Consider the following 20408-nt stretch of genomic DNA (forward strand, 5'->3'; position numbering starts at 1 on the left):
CCTCAACATTGAGAATCAAACATTCTATTAAAAAATTAACTACTTTTATTAGAAAAATAATTTGACTAAATATAACCTGGTTTAACATACCAGGCTCTTCCATAGGATTCAATGTATCTAAATTTGTATCATAATCATCATGCGATAACGTTGCTACTGAGTGCGGCAGAACTTGTTCCTCCTCAAGGAGGAGAAAAATATCATTCAGAACAAAATATCCCTTATCTTGCGGAGCAAGAAAGAAGGTCTCAACAAACTTCCTCCTGCAAATAAAATCTTTTACTTGCACGAGACCTGTCACCATCACCAAAACTCCTCCATCCAAAGATTCTAGCGAATTAGCAGTTTTGACTTCAATCTCAGTGAAATTCAGACTGATAATCAGATTATGAATTTCCTGCGAAATTATAAAGTTATATCAAATAACAAAAGAAACCTCAACGAAATACATATCATATCACATAAAATCCAACAAAATCCTAGAGTAGAATTGCAAATAAAAAATACTTCACAGCAATATTGTCCAGAGGACAAGAATTCACATGCTACAAATTGTCAAAGAGCAATTACAATTAAGTCATCACAACTACAATCTCAGGTGTATCAAATTTAAACACGATCGGAAACACTAGCAAGCCAATAACTAAATATTTAGAAGAAAATAGATAAAGAAAGTATTCAACAAAAATGAAATCCAGGCCTCGCTTCGTACAAGGAGATGAAATTCCTAGGAATTAGGTAGCCGTATTTGTACCACACTCAAAGAAATCTAACATCCAACTTGTACCCATACTGATCGAAGTTGTTCAAATGCATGCAACAAACTATCTCTTTATAAACTTTTCTCATTAGGGCAGTAGATATGGTTTAAATAAAATTAGCATAATTTGATACAAAATCCCCAAATTTTAAGTCACCATTCGCATAGTTAACAGTAAGATATTCAAAGCTCTTGATCTAAAGCCTTCAAATTTCTAATATTCCAGGTGAAAATAGTCACGAATAATGACTTTTCATCCTAATCCATAATTAAGCACGCAAATCACTAGAAACAAACTGACATAAAACCACCACCCCTAGCAAAAAGCAATAAAAGCCAACAAAACCACCAGCTTTGTCAGGTTATGCTAAAATACCATCATAGCTCAAAAACCAACCCATCTTTATAATGTGTATATTTCAAGAACCACAAGAACCGAGAAATATGAAATTGACCTAAAACAAGGAGTAACTACAATTTTCAATTTGAGAGCAACCACAATCAAACTAACCCAAATTAATGCCTAACCATACAATTTAACATAATTAGAAATCTACTTAACGGAAAACACATGTTCTCATAAGTGTATTCATGATAGGCAAGTTCATAAAACCTAAAATTAAAATATTATAAAATGAGATAAATTTACAATAGATTTGCTCAAGGTAGTTATCCAATCAGCATTTCCAATGCATATGAACGCACAAATCTCCCTCCAATATGTTTGACATATACAAATTCAACTCCGATAAATTTAGCATTTGTGATCAAGCTAGATTTTGCATTTGCTGCAAATATATATGAGGCGTCACAAATAGGTCTATCACGTCAATAAACAAGAAATCTCTACAATCTGTCATCAAAAGTGGACACAATCTCATCATCCATAATAACTTCAAAATCAAGTTGTATAGAATTATATGACAAGGTTTTGGATGTGAATTCATGAGATGGAACAAGAGAAGAATTCATCTATTAAACAACAAGTTATAAAATATGGTCAAATCAAATATATTGAAAACTAAATTAATATTGATATTCCTTAAAATTTCCAACTTGTAGGCATTAGCTCCAGTGCACTATATAAGTTTCAATGACCTTGTCTATCGTATTTAATTTCTTAAACATTCTTGAAGGAAGCTTGTTTAAAATTTAGAGGTACATTATTACAATATTAAAATCCACATATCTCATGTTCACATTAATAAAAACTTATAATAGTCATAGTTAGTAGCCTCACATAATACATGAATAAGTTTTTGAATGCTAGTGCAGTTGTATACCAATACTTAACAGGAAATTCAATAAAATCCACAAACTGTTGGGACAATCTCAAATGAACTCATGCCAATAAACTTATTGGCAAATGAATTATATGCAAACTCAATAAGCCACATGCAATATCAAAACCCACCCAGATGCAAGGTCTTTTAACAAAAAAACATAACTAATATTCCAAATTTCCATTAACTATTCAGTTTGCCCATCAGTTTATGAATAATGAGTCAAAAATCTAAATTGTGTTCTTATTTTCTTTCAAAGGTTTTCCGTAAAGAACTCAAGCATTTCTTCATCCCAATCAAAAACAATTAATTTAGGCAACACATTTCATTTAAGCACCTTGTTCAATAAATTCTAGAAAAGTGACATGCATTAGGAGTTTTATCACATACTATCACATGAGCTTTTTTTGAAAAATGATCTTCCATTAAAAAAACTAAAATCATGGTGTTATATAAAAAAATTGTCAAATCATGAAAACTATGAATATCATGTATATTAGTACACTTATGACAATCATTAATGGCTTCAAATTACAGAACCAACAAGCAATCCATCCAAGCTAGCACAAATCCTAAGAAGAATTCAAATGAGGGTCACAAAATAACATATTTTTCATATTCAAATATAATTTATCAGTCTGAAAAACCTCCAATATTGTCCTAAAACATGTGAAATGTCATTTTGAATTGAGTTATAAACTAAATATAATTTAAGTAAATAATAAAAACATTCCAAAATATGATTCATTATTCTCATAGAAGTAGTTAGTGCATTTGTTAATACAAAAGGCTCGCTAACCATTCATATAATTCATATTTTATCTTGAACAAAATTTTCAGTCATCACACTCCCTCATTCTAACTTGATGATAGTTACTTCTCAAATCAATCTAAGAAAAAAATAATAACACAATTCATCAATTATAACATATCATCCAAATGAGATATGGGAAGCTTATATTAAATGATATCTTTATTGATAGCTCTACCATCGGCATGCACATGCCAATTTTTGTCTTTCTAAGCTGTTAACAAAGAATGGGCAGCAAATGACTCGTGCTATCTCTAATAATCCTTAAAGTAAATCACCTACATGTCTCTTAAACTCAATATGTTCAACTAGATTCATTACATAATGAGACAAATTAATGATCCATGAACTAGATTAATCGCATGTTGTATATCCCTAAAAAGCTATAATTCATTAGGAAGGCCATCATGGCAAATAGTTTGAAAATCGACCAACAATTTTAACATCATCAGTCAAAGTCAAAATCTCAAGCACAAAATAACTGAACTCAATTGGTACTAAAATAGATAACGCCCTATTAACTACTTTCTTTCTCAAATGAATGTTAATGTAAAATAAGCAAAGACTTGTTCAATTAATGAGGTGCATAAGATTCATTTGAAGACTCGGTTCTACTTTCAGATTTTAAGTTTCGAAACTATCCTTCTCCCATTAGTCTTGAAATTTTGTATCCACGCGTTTGATAAAATTTTAAAAAATTATAATTCGCTTCCAATAATATTTAACATTAAGAGTAGTTATGATGCAATACATGATATTCAAAGAATTATTCATAAAGCATCCTCATAATCATTAATTTCCTTATCAAACCATGAATATTATCAATTATTGATTTCATTATCATCCTCCTCTACATTATATGTAAGTACCTACCAGACACTCATAGGCAAAATGACTAGTTTGATGAAACTTGAAGCATGCCTTTGAAAAAACTAAGAACCCAGATGGAAATGATTAACCCTAAGTGTCCTCATTAACTATAACATTACTACCTTCAAAGCAGCAGACTGAACTTAATTTCTTTAACAAAATGACCACAGAATATGTAATAACCCTTTAAAATAGAAAACTTAATGTTTACAGAAAATTCTATGCAAATTTAAAATCATTCAACAGTAATGAAACGTGTTAAGGAATGGCCTCACAATTGAAATTAGGTCTCAAACCTAGCCTAAACCTAAAGAGTGGTTTTACGATCATCAATGATATCCAAATGCATACAAATGCATACATGCCTGGCTCGAGGCCCGCCCTTATACGGCCTCGATTCAGAGAGCGACGCGGCCAAAAGCCCATTGGCGAGATGACGAAGCCGGTGACGGAGAAGAGGAGGGTTCGGCGGGCGCCTTCAAACACCGTTAGAGATATCGCGGATAGCATCTCTAAGCAATCAGCCGAAAAGAAGGATGTAAACCAGATTTTTGCTGAGAAGGTCAGAGACAACAAGCAACTAAAATCTAGATGGCCTATAATGCAAGAGACAAGGGTTGACTATTTTAGAGGAAAGGACTTCCCGGTGTTCTTGAGAGATCACCAGGAGGTTAATGAGATATTAGGGTTAGATAAGGAATTATACCGGGTCGAAGAGGATTGACAGATGAATTTATACAGTGAGTTGAGACTTTTATTCAAGTTACATCTCAACTATCTTCCTTTAAGTTCGATGGAATGTTTAGATGTCCATGTTCGAAGCACAAAAATCAAACATTCCTCAAACCCAATGATGCGAATATTGATTTATATCGTAGGGATTTGTTCCAGACTATTGGATTTGGACCTCAAATGGCGAGTACGAGCCACACAGAGATACTCATGCCGGTCCATCCACAGTTTTTGAAACATTTGATGAAGATCAAATGATTAGACCGTATGAAGAACTTATTTTTGATGTAGTAGGTCATACTTTAAGAGCTAGTGTGGAAGAGCCACCAAATGCAAAAACCAAAAAAATTCTTTGAGTTACTACATGTAGCTCAAAAATAAATTTGGGATGGTTGCAAAACTCATTCGAAATTATCGATTGCAGTGAGGATGATAAGTATTAAAATTGAATATAATATTTCTCATAATTGTTTCAATGACTTCATTGGTCTTCTTAAGGAAACTAATCAAACGGACAATTTAATTCCCTCATATTTGTTAAACGAAGAAATTAGTATCCAAGTTGGGTCTCACTGCTACAAAAATTGATTTATGTATCAATAGATATATGTTATACTACAAGGATGATGCAACAGAAGTTTATTGTCGCACCTGCAATGTGCCTCGTTTTAAGCCAAAGTCAGGAAAACAACGTCGTCAAAAGAAAGATGTTTCATATTCCCGTTTATTTTATTTACCGGACATTCCAAGACTTCAGCGGCTCTATGCATCAATGAGTTCAGCATGCCATATGAGATGGCATAAGGAGAAATTAACAAACAATGGTGTTCTTTACTTCTTTATCATCCATCAGATGCTGACGCGTGTAAACATTTTGATAGAGTACATGCTTTATTTGCTACTGAACCACGCAACATAAGATTGAGATAATGTGTCGATGGTTTTACCCCATATAATCAAGCAGCTACACCGTACTCTTGTTGGTCAGTTATACTGACATCATACAACCTTCCATCAAAGATGTGTATGACTATTCTGTATATGTTCTTAACACTTATAATACCTGGACCACATAATCCAAAAGTAAAAATTGATATTTTTTTGCAACTATTAATTGATGATCTCAAATTATTATGGGAAGAAGGTATTCTTACATATGACATTTCAACAAAACAAAATTTTCTCCTTCGAGCTGCATTGCTTTGAACTATTGGCAATTTTCCAGCTTATGGTATATTGTATATTGGAGCACAGCAGGAAAATTAGCTTGCCCTAACTCCATGGAGAATACTAAAGCTTTCACACTAAAACATGGAGAAAAAATACTTGATTTAAATCATTTGATTGTCATCGTATGTTCCTACTTGCTGATAATCAATTTATGAGAAATAAGAAAGCATTTGTTAAAAACAGATTTGAGAGGTCACCTCCTCCACCCAGATTAAGTGGTGATGATGTACTACAGAGACTTTCTGACTTTCCAACAATTATTGATTTCCTAATGTTATCAGAGTCTAAATTTCTGGGATATGGTGTTTAACATAATTGGATTAAAAAAAATATTTTGTAGACATTAACATATTAGATAACTAATTTGATAAGACATAATATGGATGTTATACACATTGACAAGAACTTCCTGAACAACATTTTAATATAATATGTCAAAGCAAGAATGGACATTAAAGAGTACTGCCGGCGAAAAAATCTAGAATTAGTAACAACCACCGACGGCAAAATAATAAAGCTCAAAGCACCTTACTCTTTCACGTTATAGCAAAAAAGATCAATATGTCAATGGTTTAAAGGTTTAAAAATGTTTGATGGCTATAGATCAAACTTAAGCCAATCTGTTGACATGAAATCTGCGAGATTATTTGGACTAAAAAGTCATGATTGTCACATAATTATGGAGAGTCTCATTTCGATCATAATATGTATGTTACCAGATTACATATCAAATCCATCGACTGAGCTTACAATTTTCTTCAAAGACCTATATTCATTTAAACTAAGCGAAGATGCTTTACGGAAGAGCGATAATAATATACCAATCATTATCTATAAGTTAGAAAAAAAAATTTCCCCATAATTTTTTAATTCTATGAAACATCTTCCAGTTCATCTACCTTACAAAGCTAGAGTTGATGGACATGTAAAATATCGTTAGATGTATCCTTTCGAGAGGTAAAACATGTTTTTATTAAGTTTTTAATATTTTTGAATAAGTTGAAAATATATGTTTATTAACTTAATAATTGTAATTATTTAATAAATATTTGAACAAGTTGAAAAAATATGTTAAGAATAAAGTACGACCAGAATGATTGATATGTGAAGTATAGTTGTCTCAAGAAACCACTCACTTCTGCTCCAACTACTTCGAGCCTCATGTAAGGAGTACAAGAATAAAGATTGGTCGTAACATGGACTTCGATGCAGAAGAATAGTCACAGACTGCACTATCAGTGTTGAAAGATTTCTCAACGATTTAGAAATCAAAATAGCGAATTTATATGTGCTACTGAACTATGAAGAAGTCCAACCAATCTTAGAGCAAGTTTTTCCATAATGTGCATAATGAATAATGTTTATTTGAAATACTAAAATATTATTTGGATGAGTTGCCACCAGGTATTTCGTAAACAATTTGTCTCTGACAGATTCTACGGATATTGAGCAATTATTGCAAATGAATTTTCAGCTTGGTTTAAATCTTATGTGAGCTCATAAATTTTAAAATTTTTATTTGAATTACATCTTATTTAATACTAAAAATCCTAACATTTAAAAAAAAATTATGTAAATAACCCCGATAACAATTATTTCGATAAAAGTTTGCAAGCACTAGCATGGTAAAGACCTGGCCAATATATATAATGAATGGGTTCATATTTTATACCAAGTCGTGGAGTGAAGAAAGAAAAACTGAAAATTGTGGAGTATGTTTTAGGGGAAAAGTGAATACTCATGAAGAAGATGAGTGTGATTATTACGGTATTCTGAATGAGGTTCTTGACTTGGAGTATCCAGGAGAAAATGATAACTTTGTATGCTTGTTTAATTGTCAATGATATGATTCAATACAGAATAGAGGCATAAGGGTTCATCGTTTAACTGTCAATGGTATGATCCAATACATAATAGAGGTACAAGGGTTCATCCTCGTAGGGTTTAGTATACTTAAAACATAATATAAGATACGGGAATTTTGATCTATTTGTGTTAGCGAGTAAAGCTGTTCAAATTTATTTTAATAAATATCCTAATAGTCGTAGGGATAAACAAGATTGGTTAGCTGTCATAAAAATAAAAGTACGGCGGATAATTGATCAACAATACGTTGTAGCACTTCTTATAAAGAAGATGAGATGTCAAGTTGTAGGTCTGTTAAAATTGAGAAAATGTCAACTACAACCCATAATATTAAAATGCATTTAGAAGATGTGAATAGTTCAACTAGCTCATCAAGTGAGAACGATGATGAAAGTGAAGATACCCTAGAGAGAAAAAAAATATTTTTGATTCTAAATAATTTTTGTAATTTAGAATTATAGTTTTGTAATTTATAAATGTAGAATTATAGTTTTTGTAATAATTTTGAATAGTTTTTGATCTTATAGAATCGTATTTTTTTGCAACATATCATTTTTGTAATGTCTCTTGTCAAATCTATTTTGAATGTTAATTATTAGTGTATTATGTAATTTCTTATGTTTGTAATTCATTATTATGTATATTGTAATTCTATCATTATTTATGTTTTTTATATGTTACAATGCTTTACTAATTGATTCTTTTAATGTAGATGACTTCATGTGATGATCCTCCTTGTAGATCATTCACCTCAAAGGTTTCTTGAAAAAAGTTTAGTATTGGACCAAACAGACCTAGACAGCCTGATGAAAGTGAGGGGAAGAGATCAGTTCCACCAGTTATACCATCACCACTACCACCTACGAGTCAGCAGCAGTCCCCTAGTGAGCAGGGTAAGGGTCAGGGCCAGTCAGATCCACCTATTGTTGGTGTACCACCACCCTTTCTTGGGTACTTTCCTCCTCCCTAGACGAGTCCTCGATTTCCCTCTCTAGATCAGACACATGCAGCTTCATTTTATCCATATTACCCTCCACCAGCATCACAAACTGGTCCATCAACCATCCCTTACCCTCCTTACCCCCCCAACCCATATTATTACCCATATCCAGTGCAGCCAGAATACGGTGGACCATCTATACCATCAGAGATTGGTGCTGGGGATCCTGCAGCTATAGCAAATAAGCATCAATATATTGAGCCTGATAACGATACGTAAGTTCAATTTATTTTGTTAAGTTTATTATAATTTGATATATTATATGTTATTAATAAAAAATTTAACCTGTAGCTTCAATCCTTCAAGGCCACCTACCCACAAGATCCGGGATATCATAAGGAGCAAATATGATGCTCGTTACTTATCATGGAAGAATATCCCAAAGAAAATTAGGGATATGTGTTTTAGATAATTTCAAGTATGCTTATTTGGCATAAATTAAAATATTTGATTTAATTTGTATTAATTTTTTTTATTATGCCTATATTTTTAACTCATTTTAGTTTAATATATATATATATATATATATATATAATTTTAAATATATATTCTATTTTTAGAAAGAGTTTCTTGGTCGGAAACCGACACCACTGGAGTTGCATATGAGAACTCACCAACATCAAGATGACCATCAGTGGGTTGATGAAAAGGCTAAAAAATTTCATGTGAGTATAATATTTTAGAGTTTGAAAATATAAATTTAATATATTAAAAATCATTCTAATATCAATATATTTTATTGATTTATTCTCGCAGGATGATTTTGTACGAGCTCAGGAAAGTCGTCAATCTACTGGTGAGAGATCATCTTCAGGATCGATCCAGTATTCTGAGTATCATATATGGTTAGATGTTGTTTGAGGAAGGCAGAAGGGAAAGGTATATGGCTTGGGTTCGTAAGGCCATGCTTATGAGGGCGGTTCATCCACCTCAGCATTTTATGATCCTAGTGTGGAGCTGAAGAAAGTGTAAGCCTGAGGGTTGCAGTGCTGACGAGAGAGATAGAAGAGATGAGAAAGGTTCAAAATGAGATGCAGACAGAACTGCGATCCTATAGAGATGAAAATCAAAAGAAGAAAGAGCAACAGCAGCCACATGCATCACCAGACAACGAGGACACGGATGATGATTAGTACTCTTATTTATTTGATAAACTGATGATGAACTTATGTGAGAGCTTATTTGGTTTAAACATTTGGTTTGAATAACTTGTTGTGTGAAAGTGATGACTTTATTTGTTTATTTATTTTGATGAATTTATTTGTTTTGATGAGTTTATTTGTTTTGATGAATATTATAGAATTTATAATAGTTGTTATTAATTATAGTGGCGTGTTACCCATATTTGTGATAATTATTGTATATTTTGTACAGGCTTAGAATTTATGGTAAAATTCAGTAAATATAAAGAGGATGTCAATTTTTTTTTCAAATGCTACAGGTTTCCGGCGGCCTACCGACAATTTGGTCACCGGAAACGTCGATACCTGATGGCTACTTATAGTCGTCTGAAGTTCACTAAAGCCGCCGGTAATTACCGACAGTTTACCGATGATTGCCGACGGTTATCTAGCCATAATCTGATGGTTTAGCCGCCGGTAATTCCTGCGGTTCTGATAGCCGGTAAGCCACCGGTGATTAACCGGCAGTTGTCGGCGTTCAACCGGCGATGATCCGACGGTTTGGCCGCCGGTAACACCGGCGGTTTTGACAGCCGGTACGCCACTGATAACTAACCGACGATCACCGGCATTGTGACCGCCAGAAATTACCGGTCGTCTCTGCCGCCGGAAAGCCACTGGTGATTAAAACCGCTAGAAATAGGCCGCCGAAAATCGTTTCCTAAGCGGTTTTTACCGAAAAGCCGTCGGTTTTTTACAAAACTGCAGAAAAAAACCAACGGTAATGTCCGAATTTCCTGTAGTGTATATCAATCGAAAGTATTTTCAAACCCATAATAACTTAAAAAATGGGCTCCTTCGCGTACAATATGTGAATAGCAATTATAATGTAGATACACTAAAGGAAATGAAACGTAGAGGTTTAAAATATACATGTTGATTTGCAGCTTGGTGTGTAACATTTTTGCTCACAGAAACAATAAGCATTAGTAGTATCATCTGTGATATAAAACTAATGTTTTTCAATTGGATTTGTGCAAGTGAAAGCCTTTCTCTGACCTAGGCTATTTAAAATAAAAAATAAAACATGTTTCAATTTTTCAATCACATGTAAGGTGCATGACAATTGGTTTTCGGCATTAAAAAGGGGACCTTATAAACAATGGATAAATAAATATTGCAAGAAACCTACCAGGGAAAGCATAATTTTTTTTGGAAAAAATAAGATATCTGAAACTAAATTCAAACAAGAATAGTCTATCAAAAAAAGAGACATCACAAGTGCAGCATATTATTTCAAAACTCTAGTAAAGATCAGTTCCAGTATTTGGAATACATGTTCTAATCAAGAATAAACAGTTATACCCATAACTATTGCATAATTGATCACAAAATTGACTCAACATTTTGTGAATAATTGTATCAAAAGTTATGATTAAAAAAAGTCATCGTATCATTACATTTTTGGAGTTGACCTATCAGAACCAAAGAAATATATGCATCAGAATCAAGAAGAACAACGGTGAAGTTGGAATTGAAATGTCACCATAAACTTGTTCATGCAAATCTAAGTCTTTATTCATTGGAAATAAAAATCATGTGCATTAATTTTATTTTAGTTCATTATGCCTTTGTTTTTTTTAATATGAATATGATGATGATGTGTTCTCTAGTATTTTTATTACCTCATTAAGCTTATTTTTAATATGGCAAGTTGTCTCAATTCAGCTATTAGACAACTTATTTCAGTGTGTCCAATTCCATGTTTTAGCATGCAACTAGTTCACGATTTTGTCCATCCACAAAGTTAGAAGTTCTGCCTACTGATTTGACAGGTTTTTATTGTCATTGGAACTTCTTTGTTGATAGTTTCCCTGCAGCAAGTCGCTGTAGCAATCTTTGCGTTGGATTTTCCCCTTAAAAGTTTCTATCGATTTACCTTTGCAGCAAGCCACTGGACTGTGTAAGATTTTTTCCTTATAAGGATCTATCAATTTCCCTTGCAGCAAGTCACTGTAGCAATGATTTGGCAATCTGTTTTCTAGCTTTGGCGCTATAACTGTATTCATTGATTGGTTTATCTATTTTTGGTTGATTGGTTTCCTTCTATGGCTATATAGCTGCATTAGTCTACTTGGTTTCAATTTTTGGCATTTTAGCGGTGATTAAGGTATTTCAGATTGCACTGCGGCAAGGACCAAAAATTGTTGCAACATGCAAGATGATATTTTAAAAGTCAAAACTTACCATTTTTCTAAAACTAGAGCTGGGTACTTGCTTTTATTATTGGAATTCAAGCATGAAAAATTAAAACTTGTAGCATTATGATAGAGTTGAAGGATGTTGAGAGGTTTCTTATTTTGATTTTTTTGGGTTATCAATAAAACCCTTAAAAATGTAAAATCAATGAATAGTTGAATAAAATTTATGGTTCCTTTCAATTCTTGTGTTGTGCAATGTCCATTCATTTAGCGCTTAGCAAGTCTTGACATCATACAAGGGGTGATTCCCCATTTGATGATTCTATTTTATCTCTTTGTTCACAATTGTTTAGTGTTTAGTTTGTACATGTAATTGAATTTTTTCCATATACATTACATACTGATTTCCATTTTTTTTTAATTTTAATCACTACACAATTTTTTGAATGAAGTTTTTTTCTTTCAAATTTTGCATCAAAAAAAGACTAAATTTTGTCTAAATTAAAGTTGAAAAACTTCGAATTGTAATTTTTTGTACATTTCTATATGCATATCATCCAAAGATAACATTAGTGAACTCTAGATGCTAAGACGCCATGCATCATTTGTCTACACAATTTATTAAGAAAAGGCAAAAAGGAGAGGCATAACTGAATCATTGCATTGCTACAAAAATGCATGCAAGTCAATAGTTCAATGCACACTTCAAAAAACAACAAGTAACCCACTGCGGTGATGAAATAACTAAAATTATGCATCAAAAGTAACTCTTAGGCTTCATTCAATTTAATTGTTCCTATTTGAAAAGTCAAGTTAAAGTTACTGTTGAAAAAACTACCGCGATAAACTTTTGTTTAAAACCGATTTTTGCTTGGTAGACCTATAACTCACCTGATATTTCTAACTCAAAATTTGTTTGAATGCAATGTTTCATATTTTGTTAGAAGTGAAAAAACAAAAGACCTAAGCATCATTGAATCTTATATGACAAAATCAACAAAAGAATATAAAGTATTAATATCCACTTTACAAAAAAAATCAAAATATAATCTTCTTCTTTTTAAGAGTTGTATTATAATATATATTTATATTACAAATTTTATTAATAAAAAGCATAAGTGATCAAATGCCTCGCCCTCATTGTAAGAAATATCCAATGCCTTGCCCTTACCGAAGCAAGAAGCTGCATCCAACACCTCACTCTTATTAAAAGTTGCATCCCAGCAAGAAATCTCATCCAATGCATAGCCCTACCAAAGCAAAAACCCATATCGACGCCTATCCCACATTGAAAGTTGGATACTCATTTGAAGTCGCATCTAACGCAATTATGAGAATGATGTTCAACCAAGGCCTCTCCCTCACCGAAAATAATTCGCGGCAGGGTAAGTAATTGATCTCATGCAGCAATTAGTATATTTCAAGTTCCCCTTACCCTTTCCAACTGCTTTCAAAATACAATGTTTTTTTCTTACTTCGTTTGCTTAGTTGTTTAAAGTATTTACAAAAACGCCACCTCCAAGATACTTCCACTCCCGCCACCCCCGCCCCCCAACAAAAGAACAAGGTTTGCATACACTTAAACAAACTAAACACACCTCAACGCAGAGAAATTGATTGCATGCGGTCAAAAGACCCCGTAATGGTTCCTAAACAAATCCAACAAATAATTCAAGCAACATCAATCAAAACAGAGAACCCAGACAAGAGCAACTTACCGCCATCCCAGAAGCACTCTCATTCGTGACTCCATCATACCGTATCATCGTGCTTGCTTCTGTATAGAACTGGTGAGCCAGATTCGGATTTCGCTGCAGAAAATGATAGTACTGCCCCAAAAAGTAAGAACCAACCTGAAAATCCAAGTAGAAAAAATATGGCTTGTTAAAAATAAAAAAATAAAAAAATCAAAACACAAGGAAAGATTCATCCCCCCCTTTTCTTTGACCTTCTTACTACAATTACCTGAACCGCGCTAACTGGCCCCGGTAACGCAGACGCCATTGTTGCCCTAAAACAGCATACAAAGGGATGCCCTAGCGCCGGTATCTCGGTAGCCGATATGAAACCCTAGCTTGAGTGCAGCAGCCGAATCGGTTTCAAGTTGAAATACAGAAAATCCAAGACAGAACAGGATACTTCGAAGATTGCTTTCCACTCTCTGCAACTTTTATCCTTCGCGGCATTAATGACCGAATCTTTAAGGGAATTATAGGCATTTATAAAATTCTTTTTTCTTAACATAATTAACATCTAAATTATAATATTTAGATATATACTATTTTAATATTTTCATGATATTAAATTTATAAATAAAAATTTTTAATTATAAAAAATAATATTAATGTTTTTTTATGATTTAAAATTTAAGATTATACAAATAAATATTAATTTAGGTTGTATATCTATAAATAAATATATAAGAAGTATATGATATGTATATGAATCTCTCAAAAAATTTTGTAAAATTTTTTAAATTTAAATATCATATAATAATTTAAAAAGAAAAAAATTTTCTTTTATGAATCATAAATCATAATTATTGTGATTTGCACTTCTGAATAAATTTCAAATCACGTTCGAACATAAGATTTGACTAATATCAGATCGGACCAAGCTTTTAATCATGTTTGAATTGGGTTCAAACAAAATTTGAACATAATTCAAAGTATTCGAATCTTGTTTGAACCTGGCTCCAACCATGTTGAGCCATATTCGAATAGGGCTCAATATGCACAATATTTGAATTTGATTTAATTAGGATTTGAATGTTGTTCGAACCAAATTTCAACAATATATTACAATAGGTATTTACATCAATTGGATCTTTAAGATTAAACATGATCAACATACAAACACAATAGAAAGCATTAGAATATTGAGTAGAATCAACCACTAATATTACTTCAATAATTATATTAAATGGAATGACTCATTAAATCATATTACCCAAATATTCTAAATAAATCATCAAATTTTGAAAGGAAAGTCTTTTAACATTAAATATAATTACAATATTATAATTATAACAAAATAAAGTAAAATCAATCAACATAGTGGATAAAGGCTTCTTATTGTTGTTGTTGTACATAAAAAATGGCATTCTAAATGATCATAATTACAAGAAATATTAAGTTTATAACAAACATTATGACTATGAATTCTTAAATCCATATCATGAATCAACTTTAGGGCTAATATATAATATATTATTTGACATAGATCTTGCTTTAATAAAACTAAATTAGTCTTATTTTTTGAAATAATCTTAGGAAAAATCAAATAAACATTTGATGCCGAGATTTTTGAATTGATTTTGTTAGAAAATATTCAAAACTTATAAGTCAATAACCACTTTGAGTTTACTTATCTTCGGAATTTAGAAAATAGAGGTACTACCAATAAAATATAATTTTTTTTACCCTTACAAATATCATCAATGGGCTCGTTAACATCAATTTTGATAATATCCCAATAAGATTGAAAAAAATTAGAATAGTATCAATAGTCATGCCCATCACAATATTATGAATTTCTTCCAAGGAAGAAGACATAGATACCATAAATGTTTCTTCTTCTTAGATAAAATTAGGACTCCAATGAGCATTTTAGAGAGGAGTAAGATAATAAGAAGTCAAACATAAAAAATGGCAGAAGCATAAATGTCAACTGCTTCTAACTAATCACCATTAGAAGTCAAGATCTAAGAATGCGATTATTAGACCTCTTTTTATTCATTATATTATGAAAATATTTAGTATTTTCATTATTTATAAAAATATTTAGTATTTTTGTCTCAATTAACTAGAGATTTGGATATTCTTTCAGCCCTCAAGCATTAAAATATATTTTTTAGTTTCAATGAGACTAGACATGCAAACTTGATCTTGATTAAACATAAACTTATTTTTCAATTTAGGTTTTGTTTGATATAGCTTTTTGAATGCTTTTATGTAGGGCTGCAAGCAAACCAAACTTACGATGAGCTACTCGTTGCTCTGTTTGATTAAAGCTCGTTTGTGATCGTTTAACTAACTAAACAAGCAAATATAAACAACATTTTTAATACTCGATCCTTAAATAAACAATCTTGAACACTATTGTGTTCGGTTCATTTATATTCACGAACAACATCATTTGAAGCTCATGAATAAGCTCAACATTAAGTTTGATAAGAAGCTCGATTCATATTCGATTTAGAACTCGTAAATAAGTTTGGTAAAAATATATTCATATAGATTAATCATATTTTCTTTTTAAATAGACAATTGCTTTTATTATAAATTTAATTTCATTTTATTTTATACCATTAATAGAATGAATTTGTTCATGACAAGAGACATTTCACATTTGTCAATGTTTGCTAGATTGTTTGTTTAAGATGCTCATGAACAAATATAAGAAGAATCATAGATCGTTATTCGTGAACGAGCTCATTTGGTAGCTCGAAAATACTAGTTATGTATATATTAATGATCTTGCTAATTTAATAGCTCAAGAATACTCATTATATTTGTTCATGAACGTGCTTGTTTGATAGTGTAAAAAAATTCACTAAATATGTTCATGAAAATAGCTCGTTAAGGCTTGTTTGTTTAAAGATTGATAAGCTCTAAACGAATCGAACATGAACCAAGCATGAACACCATTAATTTAAATGAACCAAACATGAACACAAACAATAAATCTTGAATCAAACACGAACCAAACTTGAACAAGTTAATAATAAATAAACTCAAACATGAACACTCACATAATCGACTCGGTTTGTTTGTAGCCCTACTTTATGGACATGAAAGAAGTTGAAAAAAAATAATGTGTTTAAAAATAGCTTTTTCACTGCCACTTTAAAATATTGTCTTTAAAAAACCATTTTGAAAAAATATTTTTAAAATTATAACTAATAAAGAAGCTTTTAAAAGCTAAAATAGTATCATGATCCATTTGGGATGGTGTAGCTGTAACAACAATAAAAATTCTGGAAAAAAATGAGAATATCAAATTATGTTTGAAATGGAGTGCTACATCACTGAGCTTGTTAACGCTACGGCGTTAGACCTATGAGTGCAGCGGCGCTAGAAGTTGCCACCACGGCATTGAATGCTCTATTCTATAATAATTATAAATTCAACATACAGCACTGTGGCAATGGATAGTGGCGATATGGCGTGACGCACTAAAATACGTAAGGTTGTCAAAACCGATCCACTACAGGAAATTCAACGATTATCGGCAGTCTAGACTGGTGGTTATGACGCCGTTGGTAATAACGATAGTTAAACCTGCGGTTTAGCCGCCGGTTTTTACCTGCGGTTTAGCCGCCGGTTTGTACCGGCGGTTATGTAAGTTAATGCCACTAGAATAAGCGTTAGTCACAAAACTGCCAGCTAAACAGCCGGCATTAAATCTTACCGGCGCGTTACCGACGGCTAAAATCGCCGGTGTTAAGTGAACTTTTTTTTTGCGGCCAGGACCGCCAGATAGCCACCGAAAAATGCCCTAAAATATTTCGTCTCGAGCCTTCCATTTCATTTCCTTTCCTGATCTATGTCTCTCCTGCGTGCCGCTCACCCCCGTCTCCTTTGTCCTCTCGCGAACGAGATGCCTGCTATAGCCGCCAAAAAGTTCCTCCAAAGGAAGATCTCGCCCCCACTGCAAGGCCGAAGGATCTCCCCACTCCCGTGCGCAATGGCTGCCTCCAAGGTTTGCATTTTTAAAAATTTTTTGATGCATTTTGTTATTACGATTAGATTACTAGACATTCGAGAGAGGATTTAGCTTGTTGTATGCTTTTTGTTGATGATCACTACAGGAAAACTGCATATTACCGGCGGACGAAATCCGCCGGAAAACATAGATATTCCGACGGAAATATAAGTTTCCGGCGCACGTTTCGGCGGAAATCCGTACGTCGGTTTTGGTCGCGTCGATAAATTATTTTCGGCGCAAATCTTGTTGATAATCCGACGGTAATCGCGTGTTTTCCCGTAGTGGATATTCTTCTTGTTGATAAGATTAGAGAGGGAATTTAGGGTAAGCCTTAAGCCAATATCTTTTTGCTTTAGTCATGCATGTTCTCACTACGTACATTCGAGAGAGGATTTAACTCGTTGTATGATTTTTGTTGATGATATTCTTCTTGTTGATAAGATTAGAGAGGGAGTTTAGGGTAAACTTGAATTATGGAGGTCAATCATATAGTCTAAAAGGTTTCTCTTGAGTAGATCTAAAACTAAAAACATGAAGTGTAATTTTATTAGTAATAGACCTAGTAAGGGGTTTGTGACTTTGGGTGATCAAGTCATTAATAAAAGTACATGTTTTAGATATCTTGGATCTATTGTTCAGAGTGATGGTGAAATAGTAGGGGATATTATCAATATAATTCAAGTTGGATGGTTGAAATTGAGCAATGAATCAGACTTATTGTGTGATAGAAAAGTCTCCCTCAAACTTAAGGGAAAAATCTATAAGATGGTGGTGAGATCTGCAATGCTTTATGGTGTTGAATCTTGGTCATGAAAAGAGAAGCATAATACTAAGTTAAGTGTTGCAGAGATGGGGTGCTCAGGTGGATGAGTGGCTTTACCCCTAGAGATAGGATACGAAATGAGCATGGATGTTCTTTTTGCTTTAGTCATGGGTGTTCTCACTAGACATTTGCGAGAGGGTGTACCTTGTTGTATGCTTTTTGTTGATGTTGTTATTCATGTTGATAAGACTAGAGAGAGTTGATGGTAAAGTTGAATTATGGAGGTCAATCATAGAGTCTGAAGGTTTTCGCTTGATTAGATCTAAAATTAAATATATTAAGTGTAATTTTAGTAGTAATAGACCTAGTGAGGGGTTTGTGACTTTGGGCAATCAAGTCATTAATAAAAGTACACATTTTAGATGTCTTGGATCTATTGTTCATAGTGGGGAGAGTGGCTTTACCCCTAGAGATAGGATAAGAAATGTGCATATACGTGAAAATGTTGGAGTACCTCCAATGGATGATGAGATTAGAGTGTCGCCTTAGATGGTTTGGTCACATAAAATGACAGTCTTCAGATTTGACTTATATTAAGAAAGGTAGAGGTAGACCTAAGCATCCTCATATCTGCAACACTTAACTTAGTATTATGCTTCTCTTTGAATGTCCAACATTCAGCACCATAAAATTTTGAACTTTTTTTTTGCTTGGGTGGATGAGTGGCTTGACCCTTAGAGAAAGGATACAAAATGAGCATATACGTGGTAAGGTTGGAGTAACTCCAGTGGAAGATAAGATTAGAGAGAGTCGCTTTATATGGTTTGGTCACATTAAACGGAGGCCTTCTAATGACCTAGTAAGAAAAGTTGAGGTATTAAATTTGACTTATGTTAAGAAAGGTAGAGGTAGACTTAAGCATCATCATCTTTGCAACACTTAACTTAGTATTATGCTTCTCAAAATCAATAAATTTCATATGAGATGGTTGTGAGACCTATAATGCATTCCAATTCAAGTAAAGTACACTTGTTTGAAAGTATAGCACATACACTTGTTAAGGGTGCATATCTCCTAATAATTGTTTTCATAACTATGTAGGGGAACGTTTGCTTCAATGTTCAAATGATTATCCAAGAAGAGAGATATTGGATGTATAACATATTGTTACCTGGTCGAAAATGATTGACATATGAATTTATACATGGAGTTGAGACTTTCATTCAAGTTGTATCTCAACTGCCTTCCTTTAAGTTTGATAAAATGTTTAGATGTCCATGTTCGAAGCATAAAAATCAAGCATTCCTCAAGCCCGATGATGTGAAGCTTGATTTATATCGTAGGGTATTTCTTCCAGACTACTGGATTTTGACATCACATGGCGAGTACGAGCCACACAGAGATACTCATGCCGGTCCATCCACAGCTTATGAAACATTTAATGAAGATCAAATGAATTGACCATATGAAGAACTTATTTTTTATGCAGCAGGTCCTAATTTAAGGGGTAGTGTAGAAGAGCCACCAAATAAAGAAATCCAAAAATTCTTTGAGTTGCTATATGCAGCTTAAAATTTAATTTGGGACGGTTGCAATACTCATTCAGAATTGTCGATTATAGTGAGGATGTTAAGTATTAAAAATGAGTATAATATTCCTTGTGATTGTTTCAATGATTTTATTGGTCTTCTCAAGAAAACTAATCCAACGGATAATTTAATTCCCTCAAATTTGTACCGAACGAAGAAATTAATATCCAAGCTGGATCTCACTGCTACAAAAATAATTATTATGTCAATAGATGTATGTTATACTATAAGAATGATGCAACAAAAATTTATTATCGTACCTGCAATGATCCTCGGTTTAAGCTAAACTCGAGAAAATAACGTCGTCAAAAGAAAGATGTTCCATATTCTCATTTATTTTATTTATCAATCATTCCAAGACTTCAATGACTCTATGCATCAATGAGTTCAATAGTCCACTGGTGAGGGATCATCTTCTGGGTCGACCTAGATTTCTGAGTATCATACATGGTCAGATGTTATTGGAGGAAGAC

General features: G+C 32.8%; 1 protein-coding gene across 1 annotated transcript in view; it reads right to left on the reverse strand.

The window, feature by feature from the left end:
- LOC110099791 (putative G3BP-like protein) overlaps window positions 1-14074 on the reverse strand; it is a 33403-nt gene extending 19329 nt beyond the window's left edge. The window contains exons 1-3 of the mRNA XM_020827074.2: window positions 13840-14074; window positions 13593-13727; window positions 91-397 (exon numbers count right to left, since the gene is read on the reverse strand). Of these exons, the coding sequence (XP_020682733.1) occupies window positions 91-397; window positions 13593-13727; window positions 13840-13878 (481 nt within the window). The 5' untranslated portion in view covers window positions 13879-14074. The remainder of the gene's footprint in view (window positions 1-90; window positions 398-13592; window positions 13728-13839) is intronic.
- Window positions 14075-20408: the final 6334 nt, after the last annotated feature.

This window comes from Dendrobium catenatum, unplaced genomic scaffold (genome assembly GCF_001605985.2).
Source record: "Dendrobium catenatum unplaced genomic scaffold, ASM160598v2 fragScaff_scaffold_220, whole genome shotgun sequence".
Classification (NCBI taxonomy): Eukaryota; Viridiplantae; Streptophyta; class Magnoliopsida; order Asparagales; family Orchidaceae; genus Dendrobium; species Dendrobium catenatum.